At 34.1% G+C, this 14847-nt stretch overlaps 1 protein-coding gene across 1 annotated transcript; it reads left to right on the top strand.

Annotated features, from left to right (window-relative positions):
• The first annotated feature begins 5114 nt into the window (after positions 1–5114).
• LOC128173892 (uncharacterized) lies at positions 5115–5942 on the top strand. Its single transcript, XM_052839566.1, has 2 exons — positions 5115–5358; positions 5836–5942. The coding sequence occupies exons 1-2, from the start codon at positions 5115–5117 to the stop codon at positions 5940–5942; spliced, it is 351 nt and encodes a 116-aa protein (XP_052695526.1).
• The last annotated feature ends 8905 nt before the right edge of the window (positions 5943–14847 follow it).

Genomic DNA, 14847 nt, shown 5'->3' with positions numbered 1-14847 from the left:
CACAATCACTTTAAAAGAGGAGATGCAGTGCAATGAATATTTATATATTAAAATCTTTATTATTTAACAACATTGTATCTGAGATTAAACTATTGTTCTACATATAAATAAATAAATTATAACAAATCTTATAAACTATGAATAATGAAAATTTACTGAAAAATAGGTATGTTTTATTTTTTGGCATTCAAATTTCACGTTGTTCATTTTATTTTATTAATTTATTATAATTCATTGTTTGATCACATGCTGTGCTCGCCCCAACGGTCGCACCGTAAAACATATTACAAATACGTGTAAATTTTCATTGGAAATTTAATTGCTATATATTCTGTTCATATATATTTAAATATAATTTCTAATGAGAGAAATTATAAAATAACAAATAAACATAACTCAGAGGCGGATCCAGCAATTTTGAAAAGGGGGGGTTCCAATTGATGAAAATCACTATGTGCAAAATACATTATTTGTCAATAAACAAGGCCTTTTGAACGTTTTCCGTGCGTAAATTTAATAAACAATTATCTCATCAATATCTATTTCACATCTATTTTAATATCAGAGTGCACTGCATTATTGAGCGTTTTGGTTTAGGAAACGAAGATTTGCATATTTTTTAGCCTTCAAAAAACGAGTCTCCAGCAATGAGAACGTGCGTCTATGCTATGCTTAATAGAGAGAAACGCTAAGAAACCAAAAATAATTCAGACTTTTTACAAGATATAAAAATGAATTTTTGTTAAAAAAAAAAATTATGTCTTTGATGTTTAAACTCTGAACTATTTAATATTTATTGATTTTGAGTTCTATCGATTGCCCTCTTAAATAAAGGTCTAAATGATAGGATATGACAAAAATGGGGATAGTTTATCTGCTGAATAGATGGAACATGTGTAATACAATTGTACAAGCAGTAGTCGTCCAACGGAACTTGATGTGATCTGTATAATGGGTGCGCCACATCACCCGGCACTAGTACTGATGCGATCTTATTCAGGAAAGTTTTGAAAAGTTGTGCATTTTCATGATGGTTTAAACCCCTTACACGGTATTTTGTAGCATAATTTCCGATTCTTGGAAACAAATCAAAAAAGGGCTTTCTTTTGTGTTTCATGTGGGTACGAGGTACGGTATAGCTAGCATTCCAGAAAAATAGCATAACTTGCATAAAATTAACTATAATTGATTTTTTAAAGAAATAGAGTAGACAATACATTGTAGATGTAATTATAAATCTGTGTTTTAGTGACACTGCTTAGTTATTTTTTTTTAATTTTCCACATGTTTACTCACAGATGTACCTGTTTCGAAAAAAAAAATCGTTAGGGTTTTTCATATGTAATACATGTACATGTAAATTACGGTGCGTTGTAAAAAATTCTTTAAATTAGCAATTTTAAAAGCATTTATTTGAAATAATTACAGTATTTATATTATAAATGGGGACAATTGCCTTTAAATAGGCATTACAAGTTTTTAAAAAAAATTATATGCTCCAGAGAAAGGGGGGGTTCCGACCCCCGGAACCCCCCCTCTGGATCCGCCAATGTAACTACTTAGGTAGCAAGGGACATTTTCGAATAAAGTACCTGTCAATAATTTTGTAAGTGACAGGAGTATATTTTTTGCATGTAAAGTGTGTGAAAAGGTACTGCAGTTATAAGACCGTAACACACATAAGGTACTCAAAGGTTCAAATGACGAGTTTTATTATGACGTCACAAATGTTGAACGCTCTAAATGCAACGTCACAAGTGAGAATCAAAGTTCACGCTTTCGGCTGTTACAGTGGCTCTTTCATTAATTTGAACTTACCCTTAGGATAAAACAGAAATGTTGACCTATAAATCACATTTGCAGACAAGGCAAGAAGTTAAAAAAAAATGTAAATATAAGCATTAAATCATTATTTTTTGAAAGATATAGTCTCATAACTGCAGCGGTGTGTGCATACAAATTTTCATAACGCGATAGCGCGCGTTACTCAATTTGTATGCACGCACCGCTGCAGTTATGAGACTATATCTTTCAAAAAATAATGATTCAATGCTTAAATATAATGATTAGACATAGCCAGCACTGGTAAACATATATGTCTCATATACACATTAAAATATTTATAAACATTCATAGTAAGCACAATGGCCTAGCGCATGCGTACCAATGATATCATGGATTAATCGGAAAACCTTGGCGAGTACGTTGTCTGCATCAAATTCTATGTAATTGACCGAAACTTTCTGAATGCTATCAAAAAGGCGAAGGCGAAAGTGCGAAGTTGCGAAGGCGAGAGTGCGAAGTTGCGAAGGCGAAGGAGCGATAGTAGGCACTTTCGCCTTCGCAACTTCGCACTCTCGCATCTTCGACCTAAATGCGAAAGTGCGAAGGTCGAAGTGGCCTCATCGGAACACCATAAGTTACAGACGGGAGATAAAATAATATTCACGAAAAGTAGGTGGATGGGACATTGTAAACTATACACCGTTTCTGACATGTTTCAAGACACAGTTAGATTAGATCTATTCTAACTAAGGAAAGTGTAGTGAAATTAATAGCATTGCTTTGTTATGTAAATGTCAACAATATGGTGTGTTGATGTATCTATTTCGTAAATGTCCGACATGCAATGCTATGTCAACCCTTGCACGCACGGGTCAAAGTCTAGTTATCAATAAAATTTATTCAAACATTTGAAGATTTGAAGAAATAACAACATTTACAATAAGAGAGAGGGAAAAATAGTGATTACACAAGTAAGATGCACATGTTTTTGAGAGAGAGAGAGAGAGAGAGAGAGAGAGAGAGAGAGAGGAGAGGAATGGTAAGATGCACATGTTTTTAAGAAAAGAGAGAGAGAGAGAGATTAGAATAGTGTCACATTCTGGTTTTCACCGTCGTGACTAAATATTTTGGGGAATAGCTCAAGGATTAAGAGAGAGATTAAAATGGTGAAATGCACATGTTTATGAGAGAGAGAGAGAAAGAGAGAGAGAGAGAGAGAGAGAGAGTGAGAGAGAGAGAGAGAGAGAGAGAATTTCATGTCTGTGAGGAATAGATGCACATGTTTTACAGAGTTTGTCAGAGAAAAAGAAAGAGACAGATTACAAAAGTAAGATGCACATGTTTGTAAGAGAAAAAGAGATGCGAATAGTAGAATGCATATGTTTATAAGAGAGAGAGAGAGAGAGAGAGAGAGAGAGAGAGAGAGAGTACATATTTAGTATAAAAATTTTGAGAAATAGAGAAAGAAAGAAATAGAAAGATTAGGAGTACATGTTAAGTCTGAGATTAAGAAACTGCCTTCCTCTGCAAGTTAGTCATATAGTACACTTTATTCATTAGGTACACACTCTCTCTGTCTCTCCCTTTCTCTTGCTCTCTTTCTATCCTATCTCTTTTTGTTTCTCTCTCTCTTTCTTTCTCAGCAATCTATTATTGTATTTTTCTACTGGTTGAGTGTCTCTATAATCAGACCAGAATGATGGACTGTCACTTTTCTAAGTAGGGAAAATATATTATGCCTTAAAAAACTTCTGTGTAAGCTAAAATATTTCTTATGAAATTTGACATTGAATCTATAAAACAATAATAATTCTAAAATACTTCAGTTTTATTTAACAGGTTGTGATTTAAAGACATAGACAACCCACATCATGAACACAGCAAGCTCCCCATACGGAGTAAATCAGTGTTCTAAGTGTCCGGGGGACACAGCGAACTATTGTGTATCGTGTCCATGTGATCTGTGTCCCCAGTGTAAAGAGAACCATTTAAAAGATCTCAAAACTATAGACCATGATGTTGTGTCCCACCGTGATGAAATCAACTACATCCCAACACAAGAGATCTGTGTGAGACATCCTGGCCATGTTTATACAAAGTACTGTGAACCTTGTCAAGTTCCTGTGTGTGATTTTTGGTCTGGACATAAATCACATAAACTCCCTGTCAGAAGTTTTCTCTGTGGACAAAGAGATCACAAAATTCTGGATATGCAAACCGCTTATAAAACAAGGCGACAACAACACAGGGGAACCATTTACACCATCACAAGTGAGGCTCTCTTTTACAGACCTGTTCTCCTGACAGAAATCAAAGCTGATTTCAAAACTTGTAACACAGAATTCTACCTCCTTCAATCCGAGATGTTAAGAAAGGGCCAGAGACTGAAGGATCTCATTGACTATGTACTATATGATTTATTGAACAATGTGTTTTGTTACTTTGATTTCAAACACAGGTGTAAAAAACAAAAGATAAAAATGATCAGACATATTTTCAGACTAAGGATATATGAACACAGATATGTACAGCCAGCATTCACATTCAGTGCGCTACAATTCCTCTCATTCAAAAAGACAGTCCTCCCCCAGATACATCTTACACTCCACACCAGCCAGCTCTCCATGACTGAGTCCCGCAACAAGGAGTATGTGACTGAGTCACTGAGTGCAATCCAAATCACAGAGAGAGGAAACCGACGCGCAGGAAACCAGTGTCTGCTGAAACTGACGTCTGGTGCTGAGCTCCATCAATCTCTCACACTGACAGGTGTTGATTGTTGTTATCACATTTCCTGTGTGACATCAGACCGGGTCTGGGTCAGTTATAGAGACAATCTCATCTTGACAGACGCAACAGGTGTCCCTCTACATCGTGTTGAGGTTTCATCTAGTGTTGATATATTTACTGGTAATGGATTCCACACAGTGAACAGTGAGAGTGAACTGATTTATATAGATAGAAATGATAACATCAACAAACTGTCAAAAGATATGAAAACAACCACCACATTTATAGAGAGAACTGACTTTACATTTAACTCACTCTGTGTGTACTGGTCCCCGTCCACTGGGGATCTACTGGTCGGGAAGTGCAACATTAGGACAAGGACAAGCAAGGTAACCCGGTACAGCCAGAGTGGACAACTGACACAAACCATACAGCACGGCAACACAAGACAGGGAGTGTATAGTTTACCTATCTATATAACAGAGAACAACAATGGGGATGTCGTTGTGTCTGACTATTGGTCTGGTGCTGTAGTGGTGACAGAGCGTGGAGGAAGACATCGTTTCTCCTACAAAGGACATCCATCAGGATCAGGACTAATGCCATTAGGAATCTGTACTGACGCGCTGTCACACATCCTGGTGTGTGATTTTAAAACCAGCACAGTACAGATGTTAAATAAGGACGGTCAGTTCCTGTCACATCTCCTGACAAAATCACAAGAGATTGGTCTACCACACAGCCTGAGTTATGATGTCAACACTCATCGTCTCTGGGTCGGTTCAGAGAACAACAACAAGGTGTGTGTCTACAGATATATCACCAGACAGGACGCTCTGACATGTAAGTCTGAGTCATTATCACTCTCATTAATTAGATATTGATAACTAAGACACTTAGTCCGTGTTAATTATCAGTCAATAAGACACATGTAAGACATGTTTATCTGTGTGATTGTTTGTCAATATAAACAGCTCATTGTTACAGGGTTAGCTGTATCTACCAGTCATTGGGATTCATTGTTATCTAAAATAAATGAAATTAGAAACATTATTTCTTTTTTCATATGTACTGTTACATGTCATTGTGTTTAGTGAATAGAAATAGCAGGTTCCTGTATTTAATTATGACATATATAGAGTGACTCATGTATTTGTAATCAGTTATTTTGTTACATGTTAATTGACTTAATTTAATTAATTAGATAAATATTCAAGCAAGTGTCATGGTAATCAGTTTAAAGTTTTACTTTGTAGTTGTAATTCTATCATTACATATACTGTATGTATTAATTAACAGTTAATTAATGCCTTGTTGTAGACGAACACACACCCCGTCCTGATGTGGACACCCGATACAGGACACCTCAACACAACACAACTCATCAACTAAAAGAAAGTAAATCTCACTCACGCATGTATTTGTAATCGGTTTATTTTTATTTTTTTACATATTAATTGACTTAACTTGATTAATTAGACAAATATTAAAGCAAGTGTCAGGGTAATCAGGTTAAAGTTTAATTAACAGATGTAGCTTTATCATTACATATACTGTATGCATTAATTAACACTAATTAGTTACTTGTTTAGTCACACACAGACCCTGTCCTGATGAGGACCTCATGTCCAGCTCAACACCAGTCGTATAATGGGGATAGCTTGGATATTGACATGTTGTAAATGTTTCTGAACAAATATAGTCTGCTCTCAAAACCACACAAGTTCTTTGTCACTTTGTTCAACATCTGCAGCTGAAATTGAGCTGTGTATAATTCACATGGACTGTAATACTGACTCCTGTTTATTTCATACTTTGTGATCATCCAAACATGGCTGTCTGTTGCTGAGTGAGAAACATCATGTTATACAAGTTTTATCTTTTAAATGTGGGATATTTTAAAAGAGATATTCACATTAAGTCTGTAAGAACTAAACAATTTAACATTGTCAGACCTTTATCAATTCCAAAATGTATATTGGTTTGCTTATTGTGCCATTATAATACCCCATGCAAAGGAATTGTTAGAGAATAATGATTTCAAGCTATCCGTCAGTCAGTCCTGGATTTTAAGCAAAACATAATGAACAGCTCCACAGAATTTCAAGAAACTTTTAAGGTATTTACGACACAATGTGTAGATGTGCTAATTACTAGGAGTTTCGATTCATTTATATTTCTGGGAGTTTTAGCCCCATGGAACTAAGAATTTTAGCCAAATGTTGAATTTAGCAATGGTTTTTTTGTAGGTAGTTAGGGCACAATGTGTTAATTTACATTTTTCTATGAAATTTTAATTACAATGTTTTACATTGAAATTTTGAACCTTTAGAACTTATTATGTTGTTGTTGTTTAAAACAAATGAATAGGTACGTGCATAATTGTATAAAGTTTTGATCTGATGATGTTTTGCTAGTAATGCCATTATCAATTTTAGCTCACCTGGGCTGAAAGGTCAAGTGAGCCTTTCTGATCACAATTTGTCTGTCTGTCCTCTGTCTGTAAATTTTTCACATTTTCAACATTTCCTTCAGAACTTCTAGACAAATTTCAACCAAACTTGGCACAAAGCACCCTTAGGCAAAGGGAATTCAAAGTTGTAAAAATTAAGGATCACACCCTCTCACAAGGGGAGATGATTAGGAATTATTTGAAATGTTTTAGAAATTTTCAAAAATCTTCTTCTCAAGAACCTTTTAGCCAGGAAAGCTGAAACTTATGAGAAAGCATTATCAGAAAATGTAGATTCAAAATTGTGAAAATCATGACCCCGGGGCCACAAAGGAAGAGGGGGTCAAACTTTAACATAGGAATTAATAGTTATCTAGAGTATATCTTTAAAAATAAAAATATTCTTTTCAGAAACTTATCAACTAGGAAAGCTAAAACTTGTGTGGAAGCATTGTCAGGGAGTGTAGATTCAAAGTTGTGAAAATCATGTTCCTTGGGGTAGGATGGAGCCCAATTTGGGGGGGGGGGGGTGACAAACTTTTACATAGGAATACTCAGTATATAGAGTAAATTTCTAAAAAAAAATCTTCTTCTTAGAAAGTAATCAGCAAGGAAAGCTGAAACTTATGTGGAAGCAATCTCAGGTAATGTAGATTCAAAGTTGTGAAAATCATGACCCCCTGAGGAAGTGTGGGACCACAATTTAGGGTCGAACATTTCCATAGAAATATATATATATATATATATATATATATATATATATATATATATATATATATATATATATATATATATATATATATATATATTAAGTTTTGTGAAAAGATTAAAAGTGGTGAAAATCATGATCCCTGGGTGTAGGGTGGGGCCACAATGGGGGTTAAATTTTTACATAGGAATATTATAAAAGAGTAGGAAAGCTGAAACTTGTGTGAATGCATCCTCAGGTAGAGTAAATTCAAGTTTGTTCAAATCACTATTCCCGGGGGTAGGATGGGGTCACAAAGCGTGGGGGGGGGGGGGGCAAATTTTAAATAGGAATAAAGAGAAAATCTTTAAAAAATCTTCTTCTAAAAAACCATTTACCTTGAAAAGCTGTAACTTCAGTGAAAGAAACCTCAGACAAAGTAGATTCAAATTTGTTCAAATCAAAATCTTAATGAGTAGGATGGCTATATTGGGGATCTAATTTTACAAAGTAAAACATTTTTATTATTCACAAAAGCTGAAATGTTATAATACATATTTTTGCTTATATGCAAACATTTTTACATATTGCTGATTCTTTAAAATTGTTAAGACTTTGGCCCCTGGACAATTCTTGGGCCTTTCAAGGGGTTAAGGAATTGGTTTAGGTTCATATCTCATATATTAACAATTATTTAGGATCTTGTGGGGAAACTGCAATGCTCAACATGTAATATGACTCTAAGAAAAGGGACTAATGATAATAAACATAATTTCCAGGTGGAAAAATGTTTTTTTTTTTATTTATACAGGATCTACTTGTGTACTACATTGTCCAGATAGTATGTATTATGACTCCAATAAGCTTATGTTATCAAACCTAATGTTCCTAAGGTGAGTGATGTGCCCCTTGACCTTTCGTTTTTCGTATTTAAAGCATACTCTGCCATTGTCAAGTAATGGGAAAACGTGGAGTATTTTTTTTTGTGTATGTGAACTGTACTGTAATTTGTTATCATACATTTTTTTTTATAAATTTTATCTAAGTGTAAATTTTGTCAGTATATAATATGTTTTACCTATCTAAGTTTCTGAAATTTCTGGTATCATTCGGTGCTAGGACGGAGATGTCCATTACAATTGTAGCCAATGTGTCACATAGTGTTTTTTTTTAATTTTGATTTTTGCGCAAGAAATCTTGTCTGTCGTAATAAACATTACATTCAAAGGGGAATAACTCAAAATGTGTATTTTTCAGTTAGGATGGAAAAAAGCCCAGTTATTCCCACTTATATAATTTTACTAAGATGAAGGTTGACTTAAGACTGAGAACTGAATTTGATGGTGTTCATCCCTGACAGTTTTATTGGTAGCACTAAATATCAGTTAATGTATGTTTACAATATATCGTGATCATTTGAGAAGTGATCTTGAAATTTGATAAATTCTAAATGGTTTTTAGCTCACCTGAGCTGAAAGCTCAAGTGAGCTATTCTGATCACATTTTGTCTGTCGTCCGTCTGTCTGTCCGTCTATAAACTTTTTACAATTTGAACTTCTTCTCTAAAACCGCTAAGCCAATTTCAACCAAATTCGGCACAAAGTATTCTTATGAGAAGGCAAATATAAATTGCAGAAATGAAAGACCGATCTTAATTCAAAGCGGAGAAAACATCAAAACTGTAGAAAAAGGAAGGTACATATTTCAAAATCTTCTCCTCAAGAACAACTGAGTCAAATTCAACGCAATTTTGCATAAATAATCCTTATGGAACGGAAAATATAAATTGCAAAAATTATCGGCAGATTCTGTTTCAAATTTGAGTAATTTACGAAAATAAAAATAAAGATATAATCGAGGTCAATAAGTTTATAACTTCGGGTTCGGTATTCCATATCGTTCTTTGTATAAAGCAGCCATGTTTGAATGGTGACTCATGACAAACGGGTCAAACTGACAAAGATAAATTTGCCTGTTGTGCAACAGTTTACGTACGAAGGGATATTTGAAACATGCTAATATATTTGTGCCGATTTCGTGAAGTGAATTGAGGTTAAATCTTTAAATGCGTTGATATTTTCACTCATGACCGTGTTTTTTTTTCGTTGTTTTGAATTTTGTTAATGCTTTATGGAAAAATCGCCTGTATTTTGGAATTTTTACGGGTCAAATCAAATATAGACTTCCGGAAATCAGACGGTTTATTGTTTACCTGCGCAAAATGAGCAAAATCTGATGCACTAACAACATATTATATTATAAATACTATACATTCTATTGGTTTTTCGGTACGCTCTCTACGTTATGATTGGTTATAATGACACGTGTTTTGTTAAGATCCTCTGCATCTTCAGACTAAACGGAGATTGTTTTTGCTGCTAGAAATATAAAGGTATAAATATATTATGAAAAATAAATTGTGCTCTTTCTTTGTTTTTATACCCGCACTTTCTAAAGAAAGTTCGGGTATATTATACCCGCACTTTCTAAAGAAAGTTCGGGTATATTGTTGTTACCCTGGTCCGTCCGTCCGATCGTCCGTCCATCTGTCACGTTTTACTTTCTCAAACTGCTCTGACATCTTACACCCAGGCGAATGTTATTGTCATTTAAATTTTATTTGAACCTTTCAGTTTCGCAGTAAAAATCGTGCCTCGTGTTTATAGTCTAGTTTATAGAATCTAGGTACTTGTTGTCAAATATTAATTCTAGACGTATATTGATTTTAAATTTTATTCTCATTACTTGGTGGATAAAATGTGTTCTAGTAATAAATGTGACAATACAAAAAATAGGTTTTTTTTTGCTGTTGCAACAATTAACATGCGTAAAAGAGATCCCCCCTAGGAATTAATATTCGATCAGCACCTGACCTAGTAATAACATGAATAGTGAAAGAGACTATACTATTTTATGCAAAATGTTCCTTGAAAATGGCTCGATATACTAAGTTTTTATGCAAAACATTCACCCATTATTTTTTTTTTTAAAAACATAGTATTGCACACCACAAGCATCAAACATGGATATGATTTTATTTAGCAACCCAATGTTTATATTTTTAACCACTCTACTGGCACAGTATCAGTTATCGGCTAAAATTTAACGTTTTCTTTTCGTAATTCCTTATTTCATGATAATTTTGGATAAAACTTGACATACTTTAAAAAGTGGAATCCTTATTTATCAATCTGTTAGTTTATATCATTATTTAGAACCAAAAAGATCTTGTTTTGTGCTTTTTAGCACGCCCCGAATTTGCCGAGTTGTTACGATTTACTGTACAATGTACCAGTTATCGGCTTCGTGATAATAACATAGTAAAATCCGTGTTCATGTTATATTCTGCTAAATGTAGTTTTAAATTATGCCCATTGTGGGGTCAGACTAAAGTAGTCGGGGTCATGATACATTATAAGCAAAACTCATAAAATTATTCGTTTATTATCATACGGTAATGCAGCAAATCGTAGACTATTCAATACGTAATTGTGCAATCAGGCGTTCAATTGCACTACGAATCTCTCGGAAGTTTGTGAATTCCTTTTGTTTATAATGTTAAATGTATTGATATTATATGTCAAATCAGAGAAGGGATATTATATAACGTATCAAAAAGAGGTAATATTGTATTTTTAACTTTTTACGTCACTTCCCCCACTGCTGAAAGTGCAAAGATGTAAAATCAGCGGTAAACATTGATCGTTTAATCTCATGTTTAAAACATATTCAAGAAAGTTTTCAAGAAAACTTACTTTTCTTTATTCGAAAAAGACGACTGAATTTAAAAAATCTTGGATTTTCGCGTGCTATAAACCCGAAGTCTCAGTTTAGCCGATAACTGGTCTTAGCCGATAACTGGTACAGTACCAATACACGTGGTTGACACGAACGATAACTCTGTTCTGAATATCATCGTTATATTTAAATAACCGCTAGATGGTGAAATAAGACATACATCTTAAGGTCATTATCCATACGTCACAAAACAACGTCTGACGTAATTCACGCGTTATTACGTCTTATCCGTGCCCGATCTAATTGAGACCTAACGTTAAAAGGCGTATTTCAAAACAAAGAAATCAAACTGACATAGAAATTGATTCAAAACAAATATATCAAAAATCCTGGCAACTGCAATCAATTAGGCCCTTCGGGGTATTAATCAGCGAAATAACATGACTAGGTTGTGTCGATTGCGTACTCGTTTTGAAAATATAGACCGCTTACTTTTGTGCTGCATAAACATCAATCCATTATAAGGTTGAATTTAATCAAATTCTTTTAACATTAATCCCTGAAAGTCCATAAACATCCAAAATGAAATCCTGATCGAGATCTATATTTCAGTGCATAAGGGAGATAAAAACACAAGGGGAAATAATTTGACCTATATCATCTTTATCCTATTCGCTTAGCAACGAGCATAGATTTTTTTTTCCACAAAAAAAATGTTTTTAGAAGAATTAAAAACCATGCGCTGAAGAGAAGTTATTTCATTATAAGAACAGTCTTTAAAAACAGTAAAAAAAAAGTTTGAATAGAGGTTTTGTCTTGAAGGCATATATCAGGTAGTTAGCATTATCCACGCATGTATCCGCAATTTCTAAATACCGATCTCGATCCATAATACTAACCGATATCCAAAGAAACCATCTTTTGCGATTTAAATGATACAGATTAATCTACAGTTTGTTTAAATCATATTTTCTATTTAACAATAATGAAAACATATTTGTTTAGAGTTATGAAATAATTAACCTATGCACAGTTTTATTTTTACGGATCTTTTTTCAAAATATATATTTTAATGATTTTACCAAAAATATACCAATTGTGATCCTGTAAAGGCCGGTCCCTTGGGTAATTTTATTTCCAATTGATTAATGGCGTTAAGATGTAAATAAAATCAAAATTTTAGAGAATTCTGTACGTAAAAAAAATCATAAGAGCTTATATTCTCTTTGAAAATTTATTCATTTTGTCTAATTTGTATGCAGATTTATCTATTTTTTGATAAATAAGCAAGTGTAACATAAAAATTTTTGTTTTGAAATAATAATTCCTTTATTTTACATAGGATATAAGTCAAAAAAAGAATTTGTAAAAGTCAAATTTCAGGCTTAGGCTTATATTCTTTGTGTATGAGAAAAGCGCCATTTCCGCAATCGGTTCTATTTTTAGCAACGGCCCTAGCTTTTATAATACCGATGGACCAGCTAACAGGGTAAAATTTGATAAGAACATATCCTCAGATACACGTTTGAAAAATATGAAAAAATTCTGTACGCATTTTATTTATCTAGTGGGGTATGGACCATTACCTTAAAAGATGTTCATGTTTTAAAATAAATCAAAGTAGGACATGGTATGAAAATTGACCAGTACTTACGTATTTTGAGAATATTATCCGAACACTTATACTTCCGCTCGAAATTTAACAGGAACTGAACAAATCTCGGTAAAGTCTCGTGAACTTTCATTCGAGCACCTCTGGATTTATTACATACTTAGCAACGATAAAGAAAACATTCCGAACACATTCGCAGGGGTCTCTTATAAACAAGCAAACTGAACTCTTGGAGTTTGATTTAGGGTATCATGTTGTTTTTTAAAAAGGTTTCAAAAATTCTCTGTTAGTCCTGGGGTCAAATATTTGGTAAAAAATGACGTTTTTTCACAAAAAACCTTCTTCATCGAACTCTTCCTACATTTTCAACAGTAGACAAATCATCTCTTGGAATTTAGGGTATCCTATAGATGCGCAATAAGGTTTCAGAATTTTCAATTTGTCTGAAAAAGTACGGTTTTTTTTACAAAAAAAAAATGGTTTCAAAAACGTCATTTTTTGGCAGTAGCCAAATGATCTTCTAGAATATGAATGGGGGTGTCATATTGAAGTGTGATCAGGTTCCAGAGTTTTTTTTATTAAGGGGATCAGTGGGCAACAAAAAATGACGTTTTTTGCAAAAAGAGTATGGTTCCTAGAACTCCTCTTACAACTTTTGAATTCCCACGTCATCTCTTGGGATATAATTGGGGCTGTCCTATGGATGTTCAATAAGGTTTTAGAAATTTAAATTTCATCCAGAGAGTCAAATGGTAGCAGAAAATTGACGTTTATCACTAAACAAGCATAGATCCAAGAGCTCCTCTTATGATTTAATGGATAGACACATCATACCGTGGGATATGATAGGGACTGTTCTATAGATGTGCAGTATGGTTTTAAAAATCCAAATTTCATCCAGGGTGTCAAAAAGTAGCAAACAATTGACGTTTATCACTTCAAAAAAACTTAGATCCTAGAACTCCTTATATGATTTAATGGATAGACACATCATATTTTGGGATATGATAGGAACTGTTCGATATATGTGCATTACGGTTTTGAAAAATTAAATTTAACCCTTGGGCCCATTACCTATATACCCTTTGATGCCCTTTAAGAATCAAGAATGTATATGGTTAAGGGATGGTGGAGATTTCAACTGTTTTCGAGATATTCATGCACTTCCTGTTCGAGGGGGGTCATGACCATCCCCAGGGCTCATGATCTACATACCGTTTGATGCCCCTTTACACAAGGAACAAGAATATATCTGGTTTAAGGGTGGGGATCTTAACTGTTTTGAAGATATTAAGAGACTTGCTGTTCCAAGGGGTCAGAACAACCCACAGGGCCCATGACCTACGTAACATTTGATGCCCCTTGACATCAGAAACATGAATATATATGGTTTAGGGGTCATGATTTTAACAATTTCTGAGATAAATGGTAATTTCAAATTCCTGGGGGGTGGGTGGGTGGGTAGGGATGGCCCAAGGGGTCAGATATAATAAAACCTATATTGCCAGTAACAGTCAATATATGATTATAAAAATCCTATATTATCATCTTTGTCCGTTTTCAAGTTACCATTTACAATAGAGTCTACGATTCTTCCTACAAGGTTCAAGGTTCAATGTTAGACCCCACACCCTTTTGACCCCACCCCCCCCCCCCCCAAAAAAAAAAGTAGTTGTCTAACCCAAATTGAGAAAATTCAAACCAGGGTGCTCTACTAGATATGCAGGCCTATCATATCCTAGAGTTTTGTACAATTCTGTTTAGCCATCTCTGAGAAACAAGTTCAGAGCGGCAAAGAAGAAAAAGAAGAAGACGAAGACGAAGAATAATAATACATGTACA

Source organism: Crassostrea angulata, chromosome 2, assembly GCF_025612915.1.
Source record: "Crassostrea angulata isolate pt1a10 chromosome 2, ASM2561291v2, whole genome shotgun sequence".
NCBI classification, from domain to species: Eukaryota; Metazoa; Mollusca; class Bivalvia; order Ostreida; family Ostreidae; genus Magallana; species Magallana angulata.
The sequence above is the reverse complement of the archived record's forward strand: the minus strand, read 5'-3'. Positions and strand labels throughout refer to the sequence as shown.